The sequence below is a fragment of the Botryllus schlosseri genome, chromosome 14 (assembly GCF_051294905.1).
Source record: "Botryllus schlosseri isolate E-star chromosome 14, Bs_hap1, whole genome shotgun sequence".
Taxonomy (NCBI): Eukaryota; Metazoa; Chordata; class Ascidiacea; order Stolidobranchia; family Styelidae; genus Botryllus; species Botryllus schlosseri.
In genome coordinates this window covers 23,931,890-23,955,005 of record NC_137249.1, presented here as the reverse complement: position 1 = coordinate 23,955,005, position 23,116 = coordinate 23,931,890, and the positions used below count along the sequence as shown (strand labels likewise).

At 40.0% G+C, this 23,116-nt stretch overlaps 1 protein-coding gene, 4 long non-coding RNA genes and 1 pseudogene across 6 annotated transcripts in view; 4 read left to right on the top strand and 2 right to left on the bottom strand.

The window, feature by feature from the left end:
• The window catches only part of LOC145456561 (uncharacterized), a 390,319-nt gene that overhangs the window by 209,598 nt on the left and 157,605 nt on the right, over positions 1-23,116 (top strand). The window lies entirely within an intron of this gene.
• Positions 1-23,116, bottom strand: part of LOC145456563 (uncharacterized) — a 134,857-nt gene that overhangs the window by 29,457 nt on the left and 82,284 nt on the right. The window lies entirely within an intron of this gene.
• LOC145456548 (trans-1,2-dihydrobenzene-1,2-diol dehydrogenase pseudogene) overlaps positions 1-23,116 on the top strand; it is a 355,453-nt pseudogene that overhangs the window by 296,901 nt on the left and 35,436 nt on the right. The window lies entirely within an intron of this gene.
• Positions 2,434-3,831, top strand: LOC145456011 (uncharacterized). Its single transcript, XR_013920476.1, has 2 exons — positions 2,434-3,345; positions 3,740-3,831. It is a non-coding gene; the product is annotated as an uncharacterized LOC145456011 (long non-coding RNA).
• Positions 3,836-7,516, bottom strand: LOC145456012 (uncharacterized). The gene is made up of 3 exons (XR_013920477.1): positions 6,420-7,516; positions 6,176-6,351; positions 3,836-4,050 (listed from the first exon to the last, which is right to left on the bottom strand). It is a non-coding gene; the product is annotated as an uncharacterized LOC145456012 (long non-coding RNA).
• LOC145455332 (major facilitator superfamily domain-containing protein 6-like) lies at positions 14,710-22,560 on the top strand. Its single transcript, XM_080333295.1, has 5 exons — positions 14,710-14,881; positions 14,949-15,979; positions 16,516-16,696; positions 16,755-16,937; positions 20,564-22,560. The coding sequence occupies exons 1-5, from the start codon at positions 14,788-14,790 to the stop codon at positions 20,635-20,637; spliced, it is 1,563 nt and encodes a 520-aa protein (XP_080189421.1). The 5' UTR covers positions 14,710-14,787; the 3' UTR covers positions 20,638-22,560.

Below are 23,116 nucleotides of genomic sequence, written 5' to 3'. Positions count from 1 at the left end.
TAATGTTACTACTTTAAAAACACAATTTAGTTTGTTCTTAAAACACCGTTTAAAACATGTTTTAAACAAAGTGTTTTCAACAACCATCTGTTTCAAATGCAACCCTACTATAAATTATGTATGCTTCTTTTTAGGAGGAGACGTATGCATTTCAAAACCAAGCTATCCAGAAAGGATTTTAAAGTTAATTAAATCTTTCGCAAAGACTGTGTAATTAATGTTGGCCCCCTTCGATCTCACTCCCCACCTTATTGGGAAATTTGAGGGGGCGGCGGTTATGGACCTGGCAAGAATGCAAATCGTTGATTGCGATAAATCGAACTTCTATAAAAATGTGCAATCGGTACATGATGACGTAACAATCCAATGAAGCATGTTTTTTTAAAGGATGCTTAGCTCATTAGGCCTTTTCAGCGCAATCCATATATTGTCCTCCGATATAACTTCTAAGCTACAAAATAAATATAATCGTGATTACTTTTCCAATGTAATCGTAATCGTAATCGACTACTTCCTGATTTTGGTGTAATCGTAATCGTAATCGCGTCATTCAGAAGTAATCGTAATCGCAATCGATTACATTCATGAAGTAATCACCCCATGCCTGCTGCACAATGTACATTGCACATCTTACGGTTGAAAATCAATATCAGAATGGGGGAAGCACCGGCCACAGCGAGCTCCGAGCTGTTCTGTGGCCGGCCACAGAATGACATGTGAATTTCACAGCTTTTGGGGAACTTATAGGGATTTTCTGACAGATATCTGATATATACATTGTTTTTTCAAGTCTATGCAGTTGCATACGATTAGCTGTGACGAGTTTCAGCTGAATATTTAGGTCTATTTCTATAAAAAAGATACAAATCAACACTTACCAGTTACCAGTTTTGATAATGTCTTCATCGCTTCTAGCTTTCTATACCATTATTTCCTGTTTCATTTAGCGGATATCCCCCTTTAATGCATTCTTTACATCATTTTGTGTGTTTTTAATTGATATATAGAGTAGGGATGGTGTGAACGTGAGGTTCACGTTCGCGTTCTGTGTGTGAACCTCGGAAATTTAGGGGTTCACGTTCACAACAGAACCTTGGTAGGTTCTGCACTGTGAACCTTTTTGGTAAATTGTAATTTGCACTTCATTATAAGATCTTTGGTTCAAATTTATTGCATTTCAACTGCGGGTCTCTCTACGCATGGCGCTGGCAGCATAAAAAAATCAACACTAAACGAGCATGCACCCTGACAACCTTAAAAGTTTTACCCGGTACTTGCTTTTTTGTTACCAAAAGTTGCCGAAAGCTCGTGTAACTAATAAAGTTATATTCATACAAGTGGACGTCAAATAGGATGTGAAAGCTATCAAGGTCTTACGTTTATATATATCGTCTGCCATCGGCGCAACAAAGTATTCAAAAATTTCTCGAAATATCCAGCTTCCGTTTGTGAATATTTAGTGACTCTCTGCTGTGAGATTGACCCGCAATCACATAACATCACGAGCGATATACGTAGTCAGCGAATGATGCTTATTCAACCAATCAATGACATTGATATCGTTTTCTGATGTAAAAAATCGAGCGGGCGTACGGGGTCAATCTCGACTTCATATCTTACAGTCACTTACTTAGTGTATCAATAAAACCAAGTCCGTGTGATTAAGGTGCTGGCTACTGCTATATAACTTGTTGTTTATTATATCGGTAGCAAGTATAGAGACCCGTTTTACACTCTGCTCAATATCAATGTAGCAATACTCAGATTCCGGACACATTGTCCGGTCTGGCTATAAGACCGTTAAGGCGTATAAAGCTTATATTCCCTGTAAGTTCTCGTCGAAATTGTTGGCAAAGCGATGGAATGTATTGATTTTATGAGATTATCATATCCTTTGATAACCGCGGTTGATACATTTAACGACGTTTAAAACGCCAATATGTACTTCAGCAATGCGACATTATGTGGCCCGAGTCTTCGCTGGGTATCGTGTACATTAATATAGGCCAGTGGTTCTTAACCTTGCCTCCAGCGCCCCCCAGGGGGCGCTGGCGATTTTGAAGCGGGGCGGAAACGCTCAGGGGGCGATGTGGGGGGCGCTGGGCTCAGGGGGGCGGTATGGGGGGCGCTGGAGAAAAATGGCTTCGCAGTAGATGATGTGGTAGTAGGACATATCCTTAATGAGTATATTCAGAGCGAATTAACACCGAAAACTTCGTTATTTATAGCCTACAAATGACATATAGGTTTAATTGTCCATAGGCGCCTAAATGACTGGCACCGAATGTTCCTGTCTTGGCAATCTGAACCTCAGAAGACGAATTCCATCTGGCAGGGAAAAATAATATGCCACTGAAGAAATACCAATTTGAAATAGTGTGCGTCTTTTAGTTTAGTACGATTGGACGACAGGGATATATAGAACTATAGATATCCCCGTTGGGCGATATCCCTGTTGGGCGATTCTATATTTTTTGATATAGCAGACAGGAGGTCACGAAATAACATCATGCTACGAAGTCATATCAACGGGTCCGCCCGCCCGGCTATGTTTAATTATTACTTACGGGCCCTACAGTTTCCAAGACACCTCACAATGTTCTTTCTACGTTTTGACGAGTCTGCGCACACTCACAAACTCACTGCGCAGACCCTTGGACAACAGTGCGTAACGACTAAAATAAGGTCATAACTTCGGATTTGTTGTGCGCAACGTAGATTTTTTGTGTGCAGAGACCGTGTCAGCACTGCGCACGTGCGCAGCTTAGAGGGAACATTGCACCTCACTCAGCTCTACCGGTAAATCTGGTAACGTGAGCGGAGAGGACAAGAAATTGATAGCAATATATATGCAATTCCCGATCTTATTGACCGATTTTATCGTCAATTATCGTCAATTTTCGCGCTTCGCACTGTCTCGCTAAGGCCCTTTTCATACCGGGGTTCCGGTAATAACATTTCTCGAAAATGTTTACCGGAACCCCTCTATGTGAACATAACATCGGTTTTTCGGGGCGGTATGAACGCGCTTATTTTCGGAGATTTTTACGGGACCGACTGAGTATGAACACGAATGGCGCAGCTGGGTTCCCGGAACGCTGTCAATCAAACTTTTAGTTACGGTAACTCGCTGTTCATTCAGGCTGCTTGTATTTCGAGGTCAGCTACCTACAGCATTTTGATCTTCTTGTGTAATGGTGTTGGGAATGCATTATTCTTGGATTTATATTCTGTATGCTCACAATACGTAGTCACTGACTACTAGTCAGCTTATTTTTTCTGCGGTTTTGTAAACAGAGCACGGCTTAAAAGGTAGAACACCATCTCCAAATGATGCAGCATTGGGTGAGTTGCCTGAAAACTTTGAGACTTCAACACTAATTTGGTAGGCGATCTTAACTCTTACCAAATTTGTTACATCAAAGGCAAGTTTCTAACCACGGATATGCTGTGCGTAGGTTAGTCACCATCATATACGCCTACTGAAAAGGGGATTTAGTAACATCTGCTTTGATAGTAGTGGCAGCACATCAGAGAATGATGTCCTTAGCTCTGAATCACTAACCAAAATTGAAATTGTACGAACGGGCTGGTAAACCATCGTACATCATCCAAGCCATAATCTGGTTTTCACATATGCCTTCATTTTCTTGTTACAACCAAGTCATTCTCATTCCTTTGTCACACACCTTTGTCACACAATGTTAGGCAAGTGTAACTTAATCTGATTTTTTTGCAGGTCTAGATGGAGGATACTGATGAAAAAGATGGACCTGTCCAAGTGTGCATCAAGTTATAGTTTTTCTCATGAATAAAATGAAACAGCACAAACACATCTCGTTAAGCAAGAGCCTGTTTATTGAGAAATTCACACAGGGCATTTCCGACGTCTGGGCCAGCGATATTTGGATCACCACCAGGTCTTGGCTTCATTGCGTATACCATCTGTATCATTCTGGCCTTAGCGGATTGCAGTTTCTGAGCTAAGCCGAACACCGCACCTTCAGTCGACCAAAATCTTTCAACCTTCATGTGTGCTTTGCTAAGTTTCTGAAAAAGCAATTGTGAATTTTACGGGCGGCAGATAGGAAATTTATATTACATATTTGAAATTAGCTCTAGCTTATGCTCTGTTTGTGATAGGCTGTGTCATCAGTTATGTAGGCTAGTACTGAACCCTCTGGCTCCCAATCATGAAGTCATCCTGAAAAACTTGAATGCAGCAAATGCATGTGAATGCATGTTTGGTACAAATGTTGCTGTGGTAATTTTTTATCCACCCACAACACTCAAGACTTGTACTGTGTACTGGAATTTCAAAATGCGCTGGAATTTCAAAATGGGCAACTAGCAACTAGAACAGGGGTGGCCAACCTTTTCAGCCAAATCGCCACATTCGATTGACGAACTATTCTGCGGGCCACTAGCCGCGCTAAGTGCGAAAATTTTTTGAAGTTGATAAATTTATAATATTGTCACCCCACTATATTGCAAGCCTGATGCATAATGTTGGGCTCAGTTTGCAAGGACTGGACTATTCAGCACCTGGACATATCGATATCGAAAGCTTCGTCCAACATGCGGCAATCATTTTGTGCCTAGGTTTCATAGTCAACGGTCTTTCTGCGAGTGCTAACGGGAGGTCGCGAATATATATATAGTTAGACTCAATCCGCTACATTAGGCGTTCTTTCATTTTCACGAAGGGGTAACAATATTAAAAGCAAGAAATCGAGTGACAAGATGTTGCGCTAAGCGTGCAGAAAATTTTTACTTCTGATAAATCTATCGCAAGTATTCTGCTTTATTGTAGTGTACGAAGATCTACCAAAATGTGACTGGCTCATAGATCCACCAATGCGTCGGAACTGATATTTCAGTCATCACATCTCGAGTGTTGCGGCCAGAAAAATCAAATTTTTGATTGGCCTTGCAAGTTCACAATCTGTGCAATCCATTTTTGATAATACTACTAATTTCGGAAATTAACTCACGAGCCACGGGCTGGCCGACCCTGGACTAGAACCATCAACTTTTCAAAATCTGCAATTAGAACTAGAACTACTCACTTTCAAATATCCGCAACTAGAACCAAAAACTATTCACTTTTTCAAATCCACAACTAGAACTACTTAGTTTTAGTAACTAAAATTAACTGAGTAGGTTGATGTACAATGTAGCCTACATGTCTGACTACACTACAAAAAATATACAAATTTGGTCTCATTTTCAGCAATTTCAGTCTTAAGAGTGAGCAGGGTTGTAACCTAGTCACAAGTCGATCCCACTTCAATAGTTTTGACTAGATTCAAGTCAATATATTTTCAATTTACCACCGTGTCAAATCCGAGTCCAACTCATCGAGCAGAGCGTCGAGTTCGAGACATGGTTTTATGACTCGAGTCCAAGTCATTGTGTTGACTGCTCAGTTTCCAGTTTAAGTCTATCTTCCATCAATTTGGGTCTTACTTTCGAGATAGAAAGTAGCCTACTTGGCAAGAACAATTGGTCTTTCAGACTTCTTTTTCAAACATAATGATTCAAGACCAAATTTGTCTGACCTTTTTGTAGTGGTATGCTACGCAAAAACTGGCTGACGTTCCGCCATGACAAATATAGAAATATTACGATGCACTAGGGTTGGGCAAAATCGAGTGCCTGAGTGATTCGATTCTGAATCACTTATTACACTTCGATTCGAGTCGAGTATCATCATGATGACATCACAACACAATGTACAATGCCAAAATTTAAGTGTGTAGGCTACCTTTTATGCCACCATAAAAAACATAACGCCTATTGTCCGTCGCATTAAAGATACTGTTTTTTTCGACCATACCATTTTCATTGCACTGCTTGACTGTTATGGCCATGAGATGGTCCTGACTTCGGAAATGTGTTATTTCCAGCAACGTTCGTAGCTTTGTGCTATATCTCGTATGTTGCGACACGGCCAATCAAGGTTTCAAGGCTTACTCAGTGGAAAATAGTATCAAAACTATGGTATAATTCTCGTTAGCAAATCAACTTTCAGTATAATTACAGTACTCGAAAAATAGTATTTTACTACTCGACTCGAATCATTAAAGTTATTACTCGATTCAGATTCGAGTACTCGAATCATTGTGGCTAGCCCCACTAGACACCAGCAATTATTTGTATTAAAATCGTTTACCTGGATTTAATAAATGATTGGCTTCATTGGCTACCCTCCAAAGAGCGACAGCTACTCAGCAAGCAAGAGAAATTGAGTTCGTATAATTTGCTGGCTGCTTTTCGTTATGGTTTCGAAGCTCGTCGCAGAGTACACCAAATGCTTCTCTCACGGATTTCTCGAATTCCCTGGTTTTTCTGTACAGTGTACATAAGATTAGATTTACCCAAACCATTATACAGCAACCACAACTAGATAAACTGACTTTGTCGTACGCAGATGTGATCGGTGGTTCTTTTCATTCCAGGACTCTGTCCTCTTTGCTGGCTTTCAGTTTCTGCTCTCAGCTTCGGTTAATAATATAAGCCAGGAACATGCTCGGTCTCTATTACTGATCCAGGTATATTGAGTATAGAGCCCCATACACATCGAGAAGGCATATCCGCAACATCCCATAGCTAAAAGTTGGAGCCAACTTCTCCGCATCTCACGAATATGCCTCTCCCACATCGTTTTCCACAAGCATATTACAACTGGAACACCCCACAGACATGGTTTCGTAACTATCAACACTTACGGAGAATCGCGTTCATACTGGCCATAATTTCCCGCGAATTTACCGAAAAAACGACCTGTATGAACATAAGTTCGCGGTAACTCTAAATAGGTATGAACGCGTTCTTTTCCCGGAACTGTTTCGGTAATTTTTTCTCTATGTGAACATCGCCTGTTTCGGAACTTGTTCCCGAAAGAGTTTCGTAAATCCGGTATGAAAAGGGCCTAAACAGTACAGCTGATTTCGTGGCAAAAGCGAACAACGTGATGGGGGGCGGTCGGTTTATCACCCTATGGAAGCCCAAGACCCAAGTTTTTTCGGCGGGCCTGACGAAGTGTCGTTTCGTTCCTGCCAACGGGTATACGCCCTAAGATGTATAATTATTATTGAGGGGTCCTACCCTTTCAATCACACATCACTCAGCTCTACCGGTAAATCTGTTTACGTGAGCAGAGAAAGGATAAAAATTGATATTAATATATATGCACTTCCCGATCATATTGACCAATTCAATCAATAATTATTGAAATTTTTCGCGCTTGGCGCGTCTAGGCGAGAATAGCTGGCTCAGTAAATGCACACCCAATGTAGATGACCAGTATCAAAAAATAGCGGATAGCCGAAGGGGGCTCTGGGGGCGGAGCCCCCCGGAAGTTTAGTTTATCTCCCTACGGGGGACTCAAGACCAACGTTTTTTGGGGGGCTGACGAAGTGCTGTTACGGCCCTGGTAACGAATTAATTGTACCTACGGGCACGCCCGAATACGTTTATTATTAATTACGTGCCGTTTATTTTCCAATACAACAGCTCAGCGCTGCTGGTAAATCTGATTACGTGGGCTGAGAGGATAAAAAGTTTATAGCGACATATATATGTAATTACCACCTATTCATTCATATACATTATAGAATATTTTGGCACCTAAATCGACTAGGCCTAGGCCACACAAACTTTGCTGACCTTCGAAATCACGCTACGGGGTTCTTTGGGCGAAGCCCTCAGAAGTTTGGTTTATCACGCTATGGGTGCGCAAGGCAATATTTTTTAGGGGAGTTGACGAAGTTCTGTTACGGCCCTCCCTCTTACTCATTGTCTTTGGTACATTCCTTACAATATGAGGTTGGGGGGCGCTGGAGCCCGATAATCTTTGAAAGGGGGCGCTGGAGGAAAAAAGGTTAAGAACCACTGATATAGGCTATCACGTCATTGAAAGATAGGGTTGGAATTAGCAATATTGACGTCACGAGGTTCACGTTCGTGTTCACACAGAACCTTTCAAAAAGGTTCGCGTTCACACGAACCCGAACCTTTCAGAGGTTCACACCATCCCTAATATAGAGACTATTCCAGATCGTTTCATCTTCTTCCTATCGTTTCATTGTATCGCTATTCGTCCGGTATTTCGGGTGAAAATGCGTATAAACTGAGCTAAACTCTTGCTCTCACCTAGTTCTATTTACTGTACGCCCATAATAAAACATAATTGATCATGCATTTGACCACGATTGGGCCACGTACAGTACTTATCATCAATACTAACTTGATATATTGCAGCCGGCCATGACATTTGGCTATGGCCGGCCATGTAATTTAGTCATGGCCGGCCATGAGAATGAGTTTGACATGGCCGGCCATGGAAATTTCATGGCCGACCATACTGAAATTCCATGGCCGGCCGTGAAAACCACCATGGCCGGCCACAGAATAGCATTTTTCATGGCCGGCCACGGGAATGCTGAAAGTCCGTCTCTAAATCACTGTCAAAATTATACAACCGCTAGATGGTAATATAACACCGAACAATGAACTCCACTTTTCGTGTTGTATTCATATAGTGCCGTACTGTAATCGCTATCATCATACCGCTGATTCAGGTTTTCTTGAGATGTTGCGTTCCGGTGTTTCTGTATCTGCAAGCTCTCCTATTAGTGCTCTTTTACCAGTTCCGTTTTACGTGTCTCTGTTACCCACAGAGGACTGGAATTTCGGTACGTTTTGCCTAATGTATCAGGTGAGCAGCGATGATTCTCCAAGTTGAAGTAATTTAATGAAAAATAAATAAAAAATGAAGACATGTGTGAGCGCAGGAAGCAACATTATCGCCCTGAGCCTGACTGAACTTGATGCATCTCTTCTATAGGCTTTTGACGGAGATTGACAGCCAGCTTGTGAGCACTAGCCTAGGCTGGTATTTGCATAGCCAGACTAGTGCAAATTCCAATCTAGTTGGCTGCTGATCAACTAAATGATTTTTACATAAGTTATCGTTCTAGTTGTTTAAATAGTGAGTAGTTTTATTCTAAGCATCGTCGATTGACCCTGACGTGAATTGTGTTATGCTGCGTGTATGTGTGATGTTCTTGCAGCCCCAGCCAGGGCTACCATGGTTTGATTTTTTTTCTATTTTCCTTTCTTAAGTAAACATTTTTTACAGCCAGACTGTTCAGAGTCAAGTGTACCTATTTGATGTTGGTGTGATCAGACTAGATGACTTTCACGGTCTTATCGATCATTCCTATCTAATACCGAATACTGTGCACGCATATTTTCTGTACCACCATCACTGCCGTTTGTTATGTATTTTGGTTCGATGAAAATAAAGACTCTCTCTCTCTCTCAGGCAGCCATTGCTAACTCAGAGTCATGGATAGCTCTTGCTTCTAGGTCTCCTCTAGCAGAGTATTTTGACAATCAAGTAGTTAGTGCAAGTCTTAGCTTGAAGCAGTGTTGGGATCAAGTCACTACCTTCGAGTAACGAGTAATTGCACATTTTGACTCGAGTCAAATCAAGTCAATCGATTTTCAAAGGTGACTCGAGTCAAGTCAAGTCACTCGTTTTTTGGAGGTGACTCGAGTCAAGTCGAGTCAAGTCAAGTCATGATTCGAGTCAAATTGAATTTTCGAAGTATATGTGATGATCCAAAGTCATTACATTTTGCTAACTGTGTGAAGGATAGATTAATTGGCAATTTATCTTGAATCAAATGACGATTAAAAGTTAAATATTCATGCGAAAAGGTGCTGTATCGCTTACGCACGCGTAAAACTGATAATAAAATGCGTGAGTAACTGTATAGCTACATGCTACAGAGTAATTCCCTGTCACCATGCAAATATTTTTTAAATCCGTCTCCACACCCTCTCAGATTTTTCTCTAAATTTATATACAACTGAAGTATCTAGTTCTGAGTGCAACGAAATTTATTTCGGACAATTTTGTTGAACGGCTGTCGAGTTATTGCAGTTTGAAAAATGATGATTTTGTGATTACTCAACCATGAAATTTGGCAACACAAAACCTGTGTATGATTGTTACTGATATAGCTCAGAGGTTACAAGGTTTGAATGTTATTTAGCAATAATTGTTGGTACATGTCCTTCACTTACCACGGATTTCCCCGCTCCATAGTATTGGGTCAAGGTTCAAAACGCGATTTCAAAATTGGCATATATTAAAATCGATGATGCATAACGATATTTTTTAACTCATCTGGTGCAATTCTATTTAAACCAAAATTCACAAGAAAGGTGTCATTTGAAAGCTGTTTCCAACTAGAATGCACGAAACTTAGTTTTATTATTGTTATTTGACAGCAACATGGTTAAAAATATAATATGGTGCATAATGCAAAATAGGTCATTTTTTAATTAATTTTAGTTATATTAATTCAGTGAATATCTGATTTTGACTTTATTCTATTACTTATCAGACATGGGGTAATCGCGATTAGTAATCGTAATCGATTACGACTAGTACAGCATTTTGAAGTAATCGCAATCGATTACATTCGAAAAAAATCCGAAGTAATCCTAATCGTAATCGACTACTTCCCATATCTAATCGATTTTTTTGTTAGAGAACGATTACTTTTTGTTTATACGAGGACTATGACATAAACTGAATATTCGTGAACAAGAATGAGACAATATAGCACGTTAGTGATAGCACAAACGTCTGTTTTCAAACGCCACTGACTCATTATTACGTCAGAAGTATTATCTCCGCTCGTCATTGCGTAAGATGTACCCACACATGGTAAACAGACATGCGATGGACATTGTAGTGTGATTGTAAGAACACCTCCCGTAGTGTATATCAGGTTATCAATACACTACATAAGCCCCTACCTCGCAGCAGTGGATATTGATCACCACTCTGCCTATAGTTTCAAATAGTAACTTATCTAGTGATGTTTGGTTGTGGTTAGTTGAACGCAGTTTACCGTTGCTGTTTGGCGAGCAGGAGGCCTACGTACGCACGTGTACCTGACGAAGATTCGGAATATTGTACTCGTCGAATGAAAAATTGCAGTTTCCACAACAAAGCATTACAAATGAACAGCTGCTGATATATATCATAGCCGAGCCGTGATTAGCCATTTCTCGTAACAGCAACTCGCAGTATATGTATTAAGTTGAAGGCAGAATTTTTCTTTTTTTTCTATATCTTATTCTCATATCACTACTTGAAACAGGCGTCAATCGTTATTTCACAGTTCGTTACTTAGCATTCGGACCTGCCGCCATAACCATCCGCTTATATAGCATGACATGTTAGCGTGGGTTGTAGCTAGAATCAGCAATTCAGCCCAAACAGCAATTCGTCCCCCTGTCCAACCGTTGGTCAATTTTCAAAACTGAATTTCGTCAATAATATTGGTAATTGCATTATATTACTATTCATTTATAACCTCTCTCAGCCCCGAGTATCAGATTTACCTGTAGAGCTGGGCACGCAATTCATAATCATAGCATCTGGTATGTTATAATTACTTTATTGTATGTTGTTAATTCGCGACCTTCAGTCTGTTGTATAATCAAAAGATATTGTACTCGCCCAAACGTAGCAGACTAAAAGAATATCTTTTGTGAGACGCACACACAAATTGTTGTGGCTTACCGGGCCCACCTATAAGTATCTATCCGTAACTTATGGTTATCATTATCTATCTTTCCCAACGGCAAGGCTTGGCCAGGTGCTGGATTCGGCCATGGCTGTTTTTTCATATGTGCAAGGATATACTACATCAAAACTAAGTAATTCTACCGCATGCAGAGACGTGATGATTATTGGGATATGCCACTGTTCTGACAAATGCAGAGATTTGATGGTGATTGACACATCTGTACAGAATCCTATTCATGCTTTGTACACGGATTTCCATGTTAACTCGTTATTATCCTTGAAAAAAGCGCATAATCCAAATTGGGGGACCCTTCGACCAGGGAGGCCCCAGGCGACCGCCCACCTCGTCCACCCCAAAAGTAGGCTTACCATACGTCCTCTTTTAAGAGGATTTGTCCTCTTTTTTGGCTTTTTTGAAAGTGTCCTCGGAGGACGCCCTTTTGTCCTCTTTTTTGAGATTTTGTCCTCTTTTTTGAAAATTGAGGTCAGATTCAGAGCAAATTGCGAGTGATATGCCGTAAATTAGCACAGAAGTGACGCTCCGGAGGGTACTTCGGAGCGAAAAACGCTATATTGAGCTCCTAGCGAAAAGATGACCTTTTTTTTTAGTCATCCACCTAGCAATGCGGAGAAAAAAACGGTATTTTGGGCTCTGAGCGCGAAGTGATGACCTTTTTTTTTTATTTATTTTTTTTAGTCAACCGGTCGCAAAGTGGAAAAAATTAACCGGTTTTTGAGAATTCTTCTCCGATTTTGCAAGTCTCAAATTTCTGAAAAAGTGTCCTCTTTTTACATTTCCAAAATATGGTAAGCCTACCCAAAAGCCACCACTGTTACAGCGACCGCGGGCGGCTCATTTGGTCCGCGTTGGTGACCCCTGTACTAGATACATTTGAATCGCAAAGCTCGAAGAACATTTTAAAGAATTAATTAAATTGAAAATAATTTATACTGGTTCAAATACCTTTGAGTCCCCTTCGAGCACGCTCCCCACACTATTAAGGAATTAGGGGTGTGGTAGGTAAAGACCTGGCAATAATGCAAATTGTTGGATGCGATAAATCATCCACTATAAAGTTGGGCAATTGGTATATTATGACGTAATCTTACGTAATCTTCTTGAAGCAAATGACGCATGATGTATGAAGAGAGTTGATATCTCATGAAGCGTTTTCATCGCCATCCTTGTATTGTCTTCCGATATATCATTTAAGATTATAGTCCTAAGAAGCAAAACAAATGTAATCGTGAGTAATCGTGATTACTTTTCCAATGTAATTGTAATCGACTACTTCCTGATTTTGCTGTAATTGTAATCGTAATCGCAATCGATTGCATTCATAAAGTAATCACCCCATGTCTGCTCCTTATATGATAATGTCTTTCAGTAGATAATTATTGCCGTGCTCAGAGAGTACTTTTATTTATTGCATGTGCATTATGCTTGCAAGGGTGCTTCTGGGTTTACGACTATCAGTAATTCTAGTCAACATCCAAATAACATTTCAATTCGTCTTCACACCCTCTCAGATTTCTCCGCAATATCATGTACAACTTAAGTACCCAATTCTGAGTAGAATATAATTTAATTAACATAACTTTATTGATCAGTTCTTGAGCAATTGTAGTATGGAGAATGAGAATTTCGTGCTTACTCAACCATGAAATTTGCGTATAATTATAACTGCTAAGGCTGCAGGTAGTAATGCTGGTAAGCAATGATTGGTGGTACATGTTCTTCACTCACTAGGAATTCCCCTCCGCATTACAGAATCAAGGTTCAAATCCGGATTTGAAAATTGACATACCAGTATGTTAAAATCAGTGATGCGTGACGATATTTCTGAACTCTCTGGCACCACTCTATCTAACTCAAAATTCATAAGTAAGGTGTCATATGAAAGCTGTTACCAATTAGAATCCATCAGAATTGGTTATGAATTGAATATAAGACAGGAACATGGTTAAAAATATACTTTGACACTTTATGCAGAACAGGTCATGCACTATTTAGAGCGCATCTTTTCAATGAAGTTTTAGACAAGCAGTCAAATTTCACATGCAATACCAATTCAGCAAAGTTCTACTCTTTCCAAGCTTCCATTTGACACCTTCCTCGAAAAAATCGGTTTAAATAAAATGACGCTAGGCAGAGTTGCATATTTGTTACGCATGGCTGATTTTGAAAACATGTTGACTTTGAATTGACATTTGACCCCTAACCCCCATTAGTAAAGTTGAAAATTTAGGTCTATCACAATAAGCATATACCAAAATGTCATTTTTCAAATTGCAATAACTCTGTAACGAATTGTCCGATTTTCTCGAAACAAAGTTTGTTACGCACCAAATTTAATGCCTGACCGATGTGAAAATTTTCAATTTGATCTGAAATGGGGTGGAGACGGGCGTTTGCATGTAGAGAGAAAATTACTCTACAGTCTGATTTTATCAGCCAATATAAAAGATCGAATACGAAGCCTCGAGAAGTTGAAGATACGGTATTGATGTCGTACAATAGCCGCGACCCACCTACACCTCCGTGAGAATATAAAGGCATAAACTATATTCGTTCGATTTAAATCATACAAGAGTGTTGGTAAAGGCGAGCACTACGCAATGAAAGCACTAAGCTGCCTAAGAAACAAAGATACGATGCGATTAGATAAATCTACTGCTACTACGACAACGTAGGTGTGGTGGTTTCGTAAGCGGTCAATTTATTTGTGATGTAACAATGGATGATCAGTGAAACTTACAATTATTGAAAACTGGTTGCTCTCTCAAGTGACACCGGCGTATCGCTAACAACCAAAACATTATAATATAGGGTGATTTAATCGACATTGTTTACTTAATGACTTGAAATTGACTCGTGAATTTTGCTCCAAGTCACGAGTCAATCCGCATTTCTGAGGCGTCGAGTCAAGTCAAGTCCAGTCATTTTTGCAAAGTGACTCAAGTAAAGTCAAGTCATACGAAAAAGTCTGACTCGAGTCAAGTCATGACTCGAGTCATCCCAACACTGGCTTGAAGTAGCTTGGAATAGAATCAAATAAGCCAAGTTGCCAACCGAAAATATTAAAATAGTTTTATGTTTATATGTAGATCATACTGTACATTTACGTGATTTGCCAGGACCTGAATAAGGCTAGATCTCATCCTGGACTATGTCTGCAAGCAAAGAGAGTAAAAGACTGCGGGACTGCAAGATTGATACAAGCCTGATTCCAATCAAAACACTGTATTTCATGTACTATGGAGGTAAGAGCTGTAGCTATAATGGCAGCAAGTGTTTAACAGCACAACCCATGCTTGTGTTTTTTTCCAGGACTCTCAAGTTTCATTCCGTACAAGTCAATATACCAGAAGCAACTTGGAATGAGTACAGCCCAGAACGGATTAATACAAGCAATAATGCAACTTGTTTCGCTGTTCTCCCCTCCCATCGCTGGATTAGTAACCGACAAGACAAAAGCGTACAGAATGATCATCGGATCGTTGTTTTTCTTCTCGGTGGCATTCACGATTCCATTCTACTTCGTACCTTCCGAAGAAGCCGCATATACCACGGTTAATGTTGATTGCTGCTTGCCTGCTGGAGAATTATCACGGGTCGTATGTGATCGAAATACTTCTGTGGACAATCATACCATCTGTTCTACAGACATGAATACGTCGGTAGTGATGGATAGTGAACTGTATGTCGAGTGCACGGGCGCACATGTAAACTGCACGTTACCTTCAGAGAACAAGGATAGCTATGGAGTAACATTTGCACTTCTGGTAGCATTCACGGCGTTAATGTCATTTTTTCTGGCTCCAATGACACCACTGTTAGACTCATCTGCCATGGACACACTGGGGAGGGACCGTGTGGGTAGTTACGGGGCTCAGAGATTGTGGGGCGCTGTGGGATTCGGTATTGTTGGACTTGGTGTTGGCTATTTGACGGACGTTGTCAGCCCGGTTGAGATTTACGGCCAATATTCGAAGAACTACCTTGTGGCGTTTTGCAGCGTTGTCGTGTTTTGGGTCGGTGCTCTCGTCGTTATGGTAACATCGGTCAAAATATCGGCGCCAAAAGCAAAAGGAATTTTGCTTGGTTTGAAATTGCTGCTCGTAAAGATTGAGATATTGTTTTTCCTCTTCATCGTTCTCGTCAGTGGGTTTGCAACTGGGGTGCAATATTCGTACCTGTTTTGGTACTTGCAAGATTTCGACGATTTCGGACAGTTGATTCTGGGACTGTCTGTTCTGATCACTTGCCTATCCGAAATTCCGATGTTTTGGATATCTGGATGGATTTGTCAGACGTTTGGATACGTATCGGTGCTTTCTATTGGATTATGTGCAGTTTCTGTGAGTATAAGTTTTGTTTTTTTGGTAATCGGACTTGTACAAACTATCAATCCAGTAATTCGATGGAGAACTAAGACCAGAGTAGGCATACTGGTCTTTTGACTAGTTCTAGTTGCTGATTTTGAAATGTTTTAGTCCTAGCTCTAGTTGCGAATTTAAAAAATATCCAGTTGTGAAACAACTAAAAATCATGTGTTGTCCTTTGCCGTGAATCGCAATATTTGTGTTTTGTTGTGTGATATTCTTGAAGCCATTGCTAGCTATTAAGTATTAACAGTGGCATAGTCTGGAGTGGGTTTTGAGGGCAAAAACCTGTCATTTTGAAGTATCGATTCTATATCCCATATTCCGTAGATAGCTCATTTGCAATTCCGTAATTCATAATATTGATTATTGGTTAGTTGTGATTTGGTTAGTTAGTTGTAGATTTTTTAAGGTTGTATGTTCTAGCCCTAGATCTAGTAGCGTATTTTGAAAATCCGGTAGTTGGTACAGGTGATAGTAATGGTTCTTATAATCGGTTTCCTTCTGTTTAGATCCGCTTCTTCGTCTATTCCGTAATAACTAACGCGTGGCAAATCCTTGCTGTGGAATGGTTACACGGTATTTCTTTCGCTTTGCCTATGACCGCGATGTGTTCGTATGCGACTGTCGTTGCACCGAAAGATGCAGTGGCTACGTTGATTTCGTTCAGCCAAACCGTTTATTGGGGCATCGGTAAGTAATCACAACTAACGTCACTGTATTTTGCCTTAAAATTCCCTTTGTTTTGTAGGTAACATGCTTGGTGCGTTGTGTGGCGGTCTTCTCTATCAACACTTTGGAGCTACAGTGTTATTTCGAGTGACAGCCATTATTTGCTTCAGTTGTGCCTTTTTGTATTGGATCTCCCTCGGACCGTTTGGGGTGCTGGGATTTTGCAAGTCGGATAAAGGCCGAGAAGGAGTTGTGGAAGCAGGTAAAGCGGGTCAATTTATACAACATAACATGAAGACAAACTTTTCAAGTACAAAATAGCCTAATTACAGACCATTTCAAAACTGCATAAAAAATCCACCATTTTAACAGTTGAGCTAGAAAAGCTTGTTTTTTATCATGCGATAACTTGAAATCTACCGATGTAATTCTTTTGAAAGGAATTGTTTTTTATTCGGATATACTGGTACTTCCTAATGTTTTTTCCAAATTTTAGCAAAATCTAAAACTGTGGTATCTAAATCTATTTCAGATTGGCCTGAAGAGGAATTACCCACTTGTAGTGTAACCTAAGATATTCTGATTGGTAATGCTCTGCAATAAAATAATTTTGCGCTAATTTTGTGAGAGTATTTGTGGTATGCAGTGCTGGCCAAATGAGTCAGTGTTGCTACTCAAGCTGAGGTAGAAATAATGCAGTAAATCTCTACACATTTACAAATGGAAGTAAAAGTTTCTAAGGCCTGTCAGAACTAAATAAAAGTCATAAATGAAACATATTCAAGCAAGTGACTCGAAGAAGTAGATTCGGTCGAGAAGGCGCATGCTTTTAGAAGTTGATCAAAGTACCCTGCTTTTGCAATATCAAGATATATCTTTGCAACTATCGCGCTATTACTGATGACACTACAAATAGGTAGAATCTTGGAAAATAGCATCAAGTTACTGTGGTACAGGGGTTTATTGCACGCAGTTCTCTCGTAGAAGTCATGCAAACTTATCCCAAAACTAATTTTTACTTCAAGAAATCCATATTGTAATGAAGTCGTTTTAACTAAAAACTGCTCAAGTATAAGTTGAAGTAGTCTGAAATGTTAACTGAATAAGTAGTCATGTAGAGAAAACCTTGGTACTTAATTCACTACCTGCTGCTATGTAGACCTAGCGTTGATATTGGAACTATTTTGGGTAGGCTGTGACATCTGAAGAGAAGTCAACACTAGTTGGACCAGGATCAGTAGTGTAGGGGAGAGTGGGTAGGTATGGGCCACTGTTGAGGTGTGGGCCACTGCCATATCTGGTGACTGTGACATCCCATATGGTTGCCAAGCTCTGTGATTGTTAGTAAAAGGCTCCAGACTCACCCATGTTACTCACAGCCATGAGGCCAGCGGAGTTTTTGACTCAGCTAGAGATATATAATTTTTTCGGCCTTAAGTAAATTTATTTGAAAATAGGGAATTTGGGTTTGAGTCCACATATGTGCATGTTTGGATTAGACTTATATATGGTGTGAAAGCTATAGAAATATGCTGCCTATAGAGTATAGTTTTAATGCTTTGTCAATCTCTCGGATCTTGAAATTATGGTAAGAATCCCCAAGATGGAGTGTTTGAGGTATGGGCCTTTTAGCAGGTTGGGGTATGGGCCGGCCCATACCTCAATAGGCTGGGGTATGGGACAGCATAACATATACCTGAAATCAATATTTGAATGATCCTATTAAATATATTTATCTCTAGAATACGGAAGGTGTTGGTCTTATCCCTCCCATATACAATCTCTTGAAAGTAAATCATGAAACCCATAAAAAGCCAGTTTTCAGAATCAGATCTGAGCTTGGCAATATGAAACGTTAAAGCATGGGAGGGAGAGAAGAATGCCGTCAGTATAAAATTGGTACAGCTTCATTAAACAGGTATATGGAAAACCAGGGGATGAGTCTCACATGAAAAAGATTTAAAAATCGTTTTCCAATACTGTCTTCAATGACGGGGAGAAAAGTTTGTTGGCACAGTATGTCATCATATGCTCTAATACGTATCATGGTGTGTCACTCCCACTTAAATAAGAGATAGAGCTGTGACATTTGGATTTGATGGGGTAGTTGAGGCGAAAGAAGCATGATTTGATAGTAATTTTCATGTTACATATCTTTAGTTATCTTGTTTCGTTATGCGTTACGGCTTTCAATCAATACGGGAATTGAAATATATGAATTGTCCACTTCCAGCCCAGCTTTATATCAGTATATACAAACTGTTGGTAACTGTGACAAGAGTTGAGGTTTGCAGGATATGAATGGCATTTATTGATTCAATACAGACAGCGGCCCATACCTCACTACCCCCCGGCCCATACCTCGGAGCCTATTTTTTACTTACAAAAATGATGTATTGTTACAAAATTTGATGTCACTTCCAAATACATGGGTATTTTAGCTTAATTCTACCAGTAATAGTTAGCCAGATAACTAATGATAGTCTATACCGAAATTTAGGAATATTAGACAAAGTTTGGCCAAGTTATAGCTTTGTAAGATTTAGTGGCCCATACCTACCCACTCTCCCCTACATGTGAATTTCGTCCATTCAATAATGGAAATGTTTGCAAGACATCTGTTTCTTTGCGTGTGATATTTGACTATATCCGAACATAGTGATATCGTTGGGGGCAGTTTCATCTCATTATTTGACTATCAAGGTGTATAGGCTAGTTTTGAAATAGCTCGCTTTCAACCTCCGTTCTATGTTACTGATGCAGATGCATCCTGATAATTTGTAGCTTCTCGCAGGCCTATTACAAGCCTCATAAAGCCTTTGTAGACTTATGCCTCTTTTTTTGCTGCTGAAGTACTTTTGACACCTTTATTTTCTCTACTCGTTTCGTATCGATGTGACATCAATTCAACCAACCCTAGTGATAAACTTTTTGGATAACACCACAGTGTAGCATGCTGTAAGCTACATTTTCGAAGAATCTGATCACATGCGTTGAACATGCCCGTGAGATCATTCAACGGGCTCATTAAGCCCATTTACATGGTCAAGTCGTCTTGAAGCCAAGTCGTCTTGGGGTCACGTCATGAGACGGCTTGCCAAAGTGATCGAGTTTACATGGTCATGTTTATCGCAGCTCGAGTAATACACAGCAATTTGGGATTCAGCTCGGGAATATGCTACAGCAGTTGAGATATCCAGAAATACTTCGACACAATTCTAGAATGACCAAATACGCCGTGTATATATTCTTTCTGATTGTGAGTTGTGCAAGTTATATTGTTGGCTGTACTCGCTTCATAAGTTGTGACGCTGAACAAATAAGACCAAGTAGGCCTACATATTATAAAAGCGGTATCATGTACTGATAGAGCTTTCATATTCACCCATTTGAAATACATGCCAGTTTCGTGAAATATGAACATGAAATGTTGGTATGTTGCTGTAGTCTGGTTTCGTTTTCAAGTACCAGTACTGTTCAAGTCGTCTCCAAGCGACTCTGCGGAACGGATTGAGTTCAAGACGGATTGAAGCCGTCTGCGTTTTTCTCTTTTTCAAAAACGAGAGAGTCGGATCGACGAGTCAGCTTCGAAGCTGACCCAAACGGCCATGTAAATGGGCTTATTGACTGGTGTAAGCTGCTGGAATTTCAACTCAATCACTTTGCGCAACAAACACGTCAAGTTAGGCTAACACTGTACAGCTGGAACATGTTTACGTGAATAACAGGCCGTAGCAAATGTTGTTGCGTAATCGGAATTTGCCATCTATTCACCACGATTCTGAAAAACTCTTAACATTGCAGCGATCATGAATGTATCCGATTCCTATTCTGAATTTTGACGGAAAGTTCAAGCTGCTTTAAACCTGACAATTGATATTGTTCCAGGTGTTGACGAAAAAGCGGAATGCGATCAGGTTTACGAAGAGAAGCTTTTGAAAGAAGAACCCGCTGAAGTTTAAAGTGAACTGTCCCATAACAATGGCTGTCATGATTGATACATGCCACGCTACATTGCGGTACCCGTTGTGCAGGCTCCTATGCAATAGATTTGCACACATAATCTCAGATTTTTACTTGTGATTTCTTATTTATGAATATCATGTAGATCAAAACAAAGCAGTATTAGATTGCATTTGAAGGTGCTTGCAAGGTGTTATCATTAATGTGGTGCTTTATGTGGTTTTATGCACCGCAAGTATCATTTGCATGCAGTTCCGACAACTAAATAATTCTAGTTTCCTGATTAGACTAAAAACAGCGAAATGCTGTATAAGGTAGTGTGATTTCTGGTTCTCCAAAAAATGGTACAGGAGAACTGTAAAGTGCAAAACAAGCCAAGCTTAGTGTACAGACATTTTCCATTCTTATGCTTGAAAATAGACTCTGATTTGATATGAACTGAACTTGATTTGGGTGTAGTTCTTTGTAATTCACAATTGAAATCAATTTCCAAGTTTTTGCAAATTCAGTAATTCTAATTGTAATGTTGATTGGGAAAAACGGAAAGTTTTTTTAGTTGTCCAATTGTGTGTACGGTGCATGCGTTTTCAAGACAGTAAGCTGCTGCGCGCTTCTAAAAAATCTCAAAATGCCTTTTCCGTCGAGTATTTGAATATTTCTAACAACAATGCTAGTTTGCTACAGCATGTGTTTTTCTTCTAGTTGATTTGATTCTGCGCCAAAATTGCCTTTGTTGATACTGTTTTTCTCCACTGCTACCGTTGTCACTATGAAACCGACCAGTTATTATTCACTGGTTATGAATCGTTGAGAATTGCAGAACTTTTGAACATACTTGGTTCCTAATACTGGAAAGTTGTGATGTACCATGGACACTTGGACAGCAATTGACTTTCTTTGTTTGATCATGGTACAGTTGCTCACGGTACTCAACTTGATGCTCAACCAGATTTGCTTATAAAATGTTTTAGATCTACTTGTTCTTGATATAATCCATTATTACTAATAGCCAGTGAATGATGTGCAAGCGAGAAATGACTACCTGACCCACTTTTTAGTTACCTTCGATTTAACTCTACATCGCAATCATGTTCTCACGTCAATTACAGTATGCAGTAGGAGCACCTAGGGAGATGTAACTTTCTAGTTATGATTGTTCTGGTATAGATAAGACCCCTTCTCATGCAAACTCCGGTTTCGCCTGACATTGACCATCAATCATATTGTCTATTCGGGGTTGCGCATTTCTTCATTTCTTAGAAGTCTTGCCAAGTGAATGATGCATGTAGTTTCTGGGATGATATGCGGTCCCTAACGTGCTTTTGCAGTATTAATCGGTGTCTGGGATGCGCGATCCTGCAATACAGGTGTCATTAATTGCCCCGGATTTGATTCTTTTTGCGATTTTCAAAATACGTGCGTAGACATTTTCGAGGTTTGAATGCTGTCAAAAATTCAGAAGTTGTTCGGGTAAATGCCTCTATGGCCGGAGACCTACAAATAACCTTTAAGATATTTCTTCATTGGTAGGATCGTTGATACGAAGTTCGTCAACTGTGTATGCTTGTTTTTTTTTGTGTGTAATGTGAAAATTATTATGCCTGTTAGTGTGTAAGTGTATCCATTGCAGATGGTGTAACCCTCACTTGGGAGCCTAATGTATAGTTATCGCGATATCCTCACTATGAATTACGCTTAACCTAATTTACGTCTTCTATTGCGTGATTGGACTTGTTATGCAACAGTCGTGCGTCGTATTATAAATTATGTAAGAATTGCTAGCAGTGGCGAATTGCATTCCTTTTCATAGCTCTTGCTGATGTTTCCGTGTACTTATTAACATTTTGTTTTTGGCTGATTGGTGCCCTCATTCAGTCGTCGAATATATCCTGCCTGTTCCTGTGTACGGGAGTTGAAACCCATGATTGCGATTATGTAATTCCTATCAGGGCTATTTCAGTGTGGGGCCAAGGCCAACGTTATGGAGTTATTCTTGAAACGGCTGCTTCAGCAATAGGGGAAGAAAAGGCCTACGCATTGAAATTTTGATTGCATCGTAGCGAGATATTCAGGCGTATTGTCGGTTGATATTCTATATCAATTATACAATAACAATAATATACTATTTATTAGATCAGTTCTCCAAGTGACCGATATCATCTCCCGAGGCTCATTTTGAGAGACGGGGGGGGGGGGGAGGCGTTAAATGTCGGAATGTTCAGTCATCTGTATATTTGGACAGCTTCTTGGAGGTACAGAACTTCAATATACAATTGAAGAGTATATTTGAACAACTGTTTGGTTTCTGTCTAGGTCAATATATAATCGATGAAGCTTGATAGAAAAGCGGCGCTGCGACTCGGTGTTCGATTGTAGACTTACTTAGGTACCCGTGCTGTATTACGCTGACTTGTATGGCGCTGCGTTTTGAGGCGTTGATGTCACACTAAGCTGGGTAGGATTTAAACGGTATCGTAC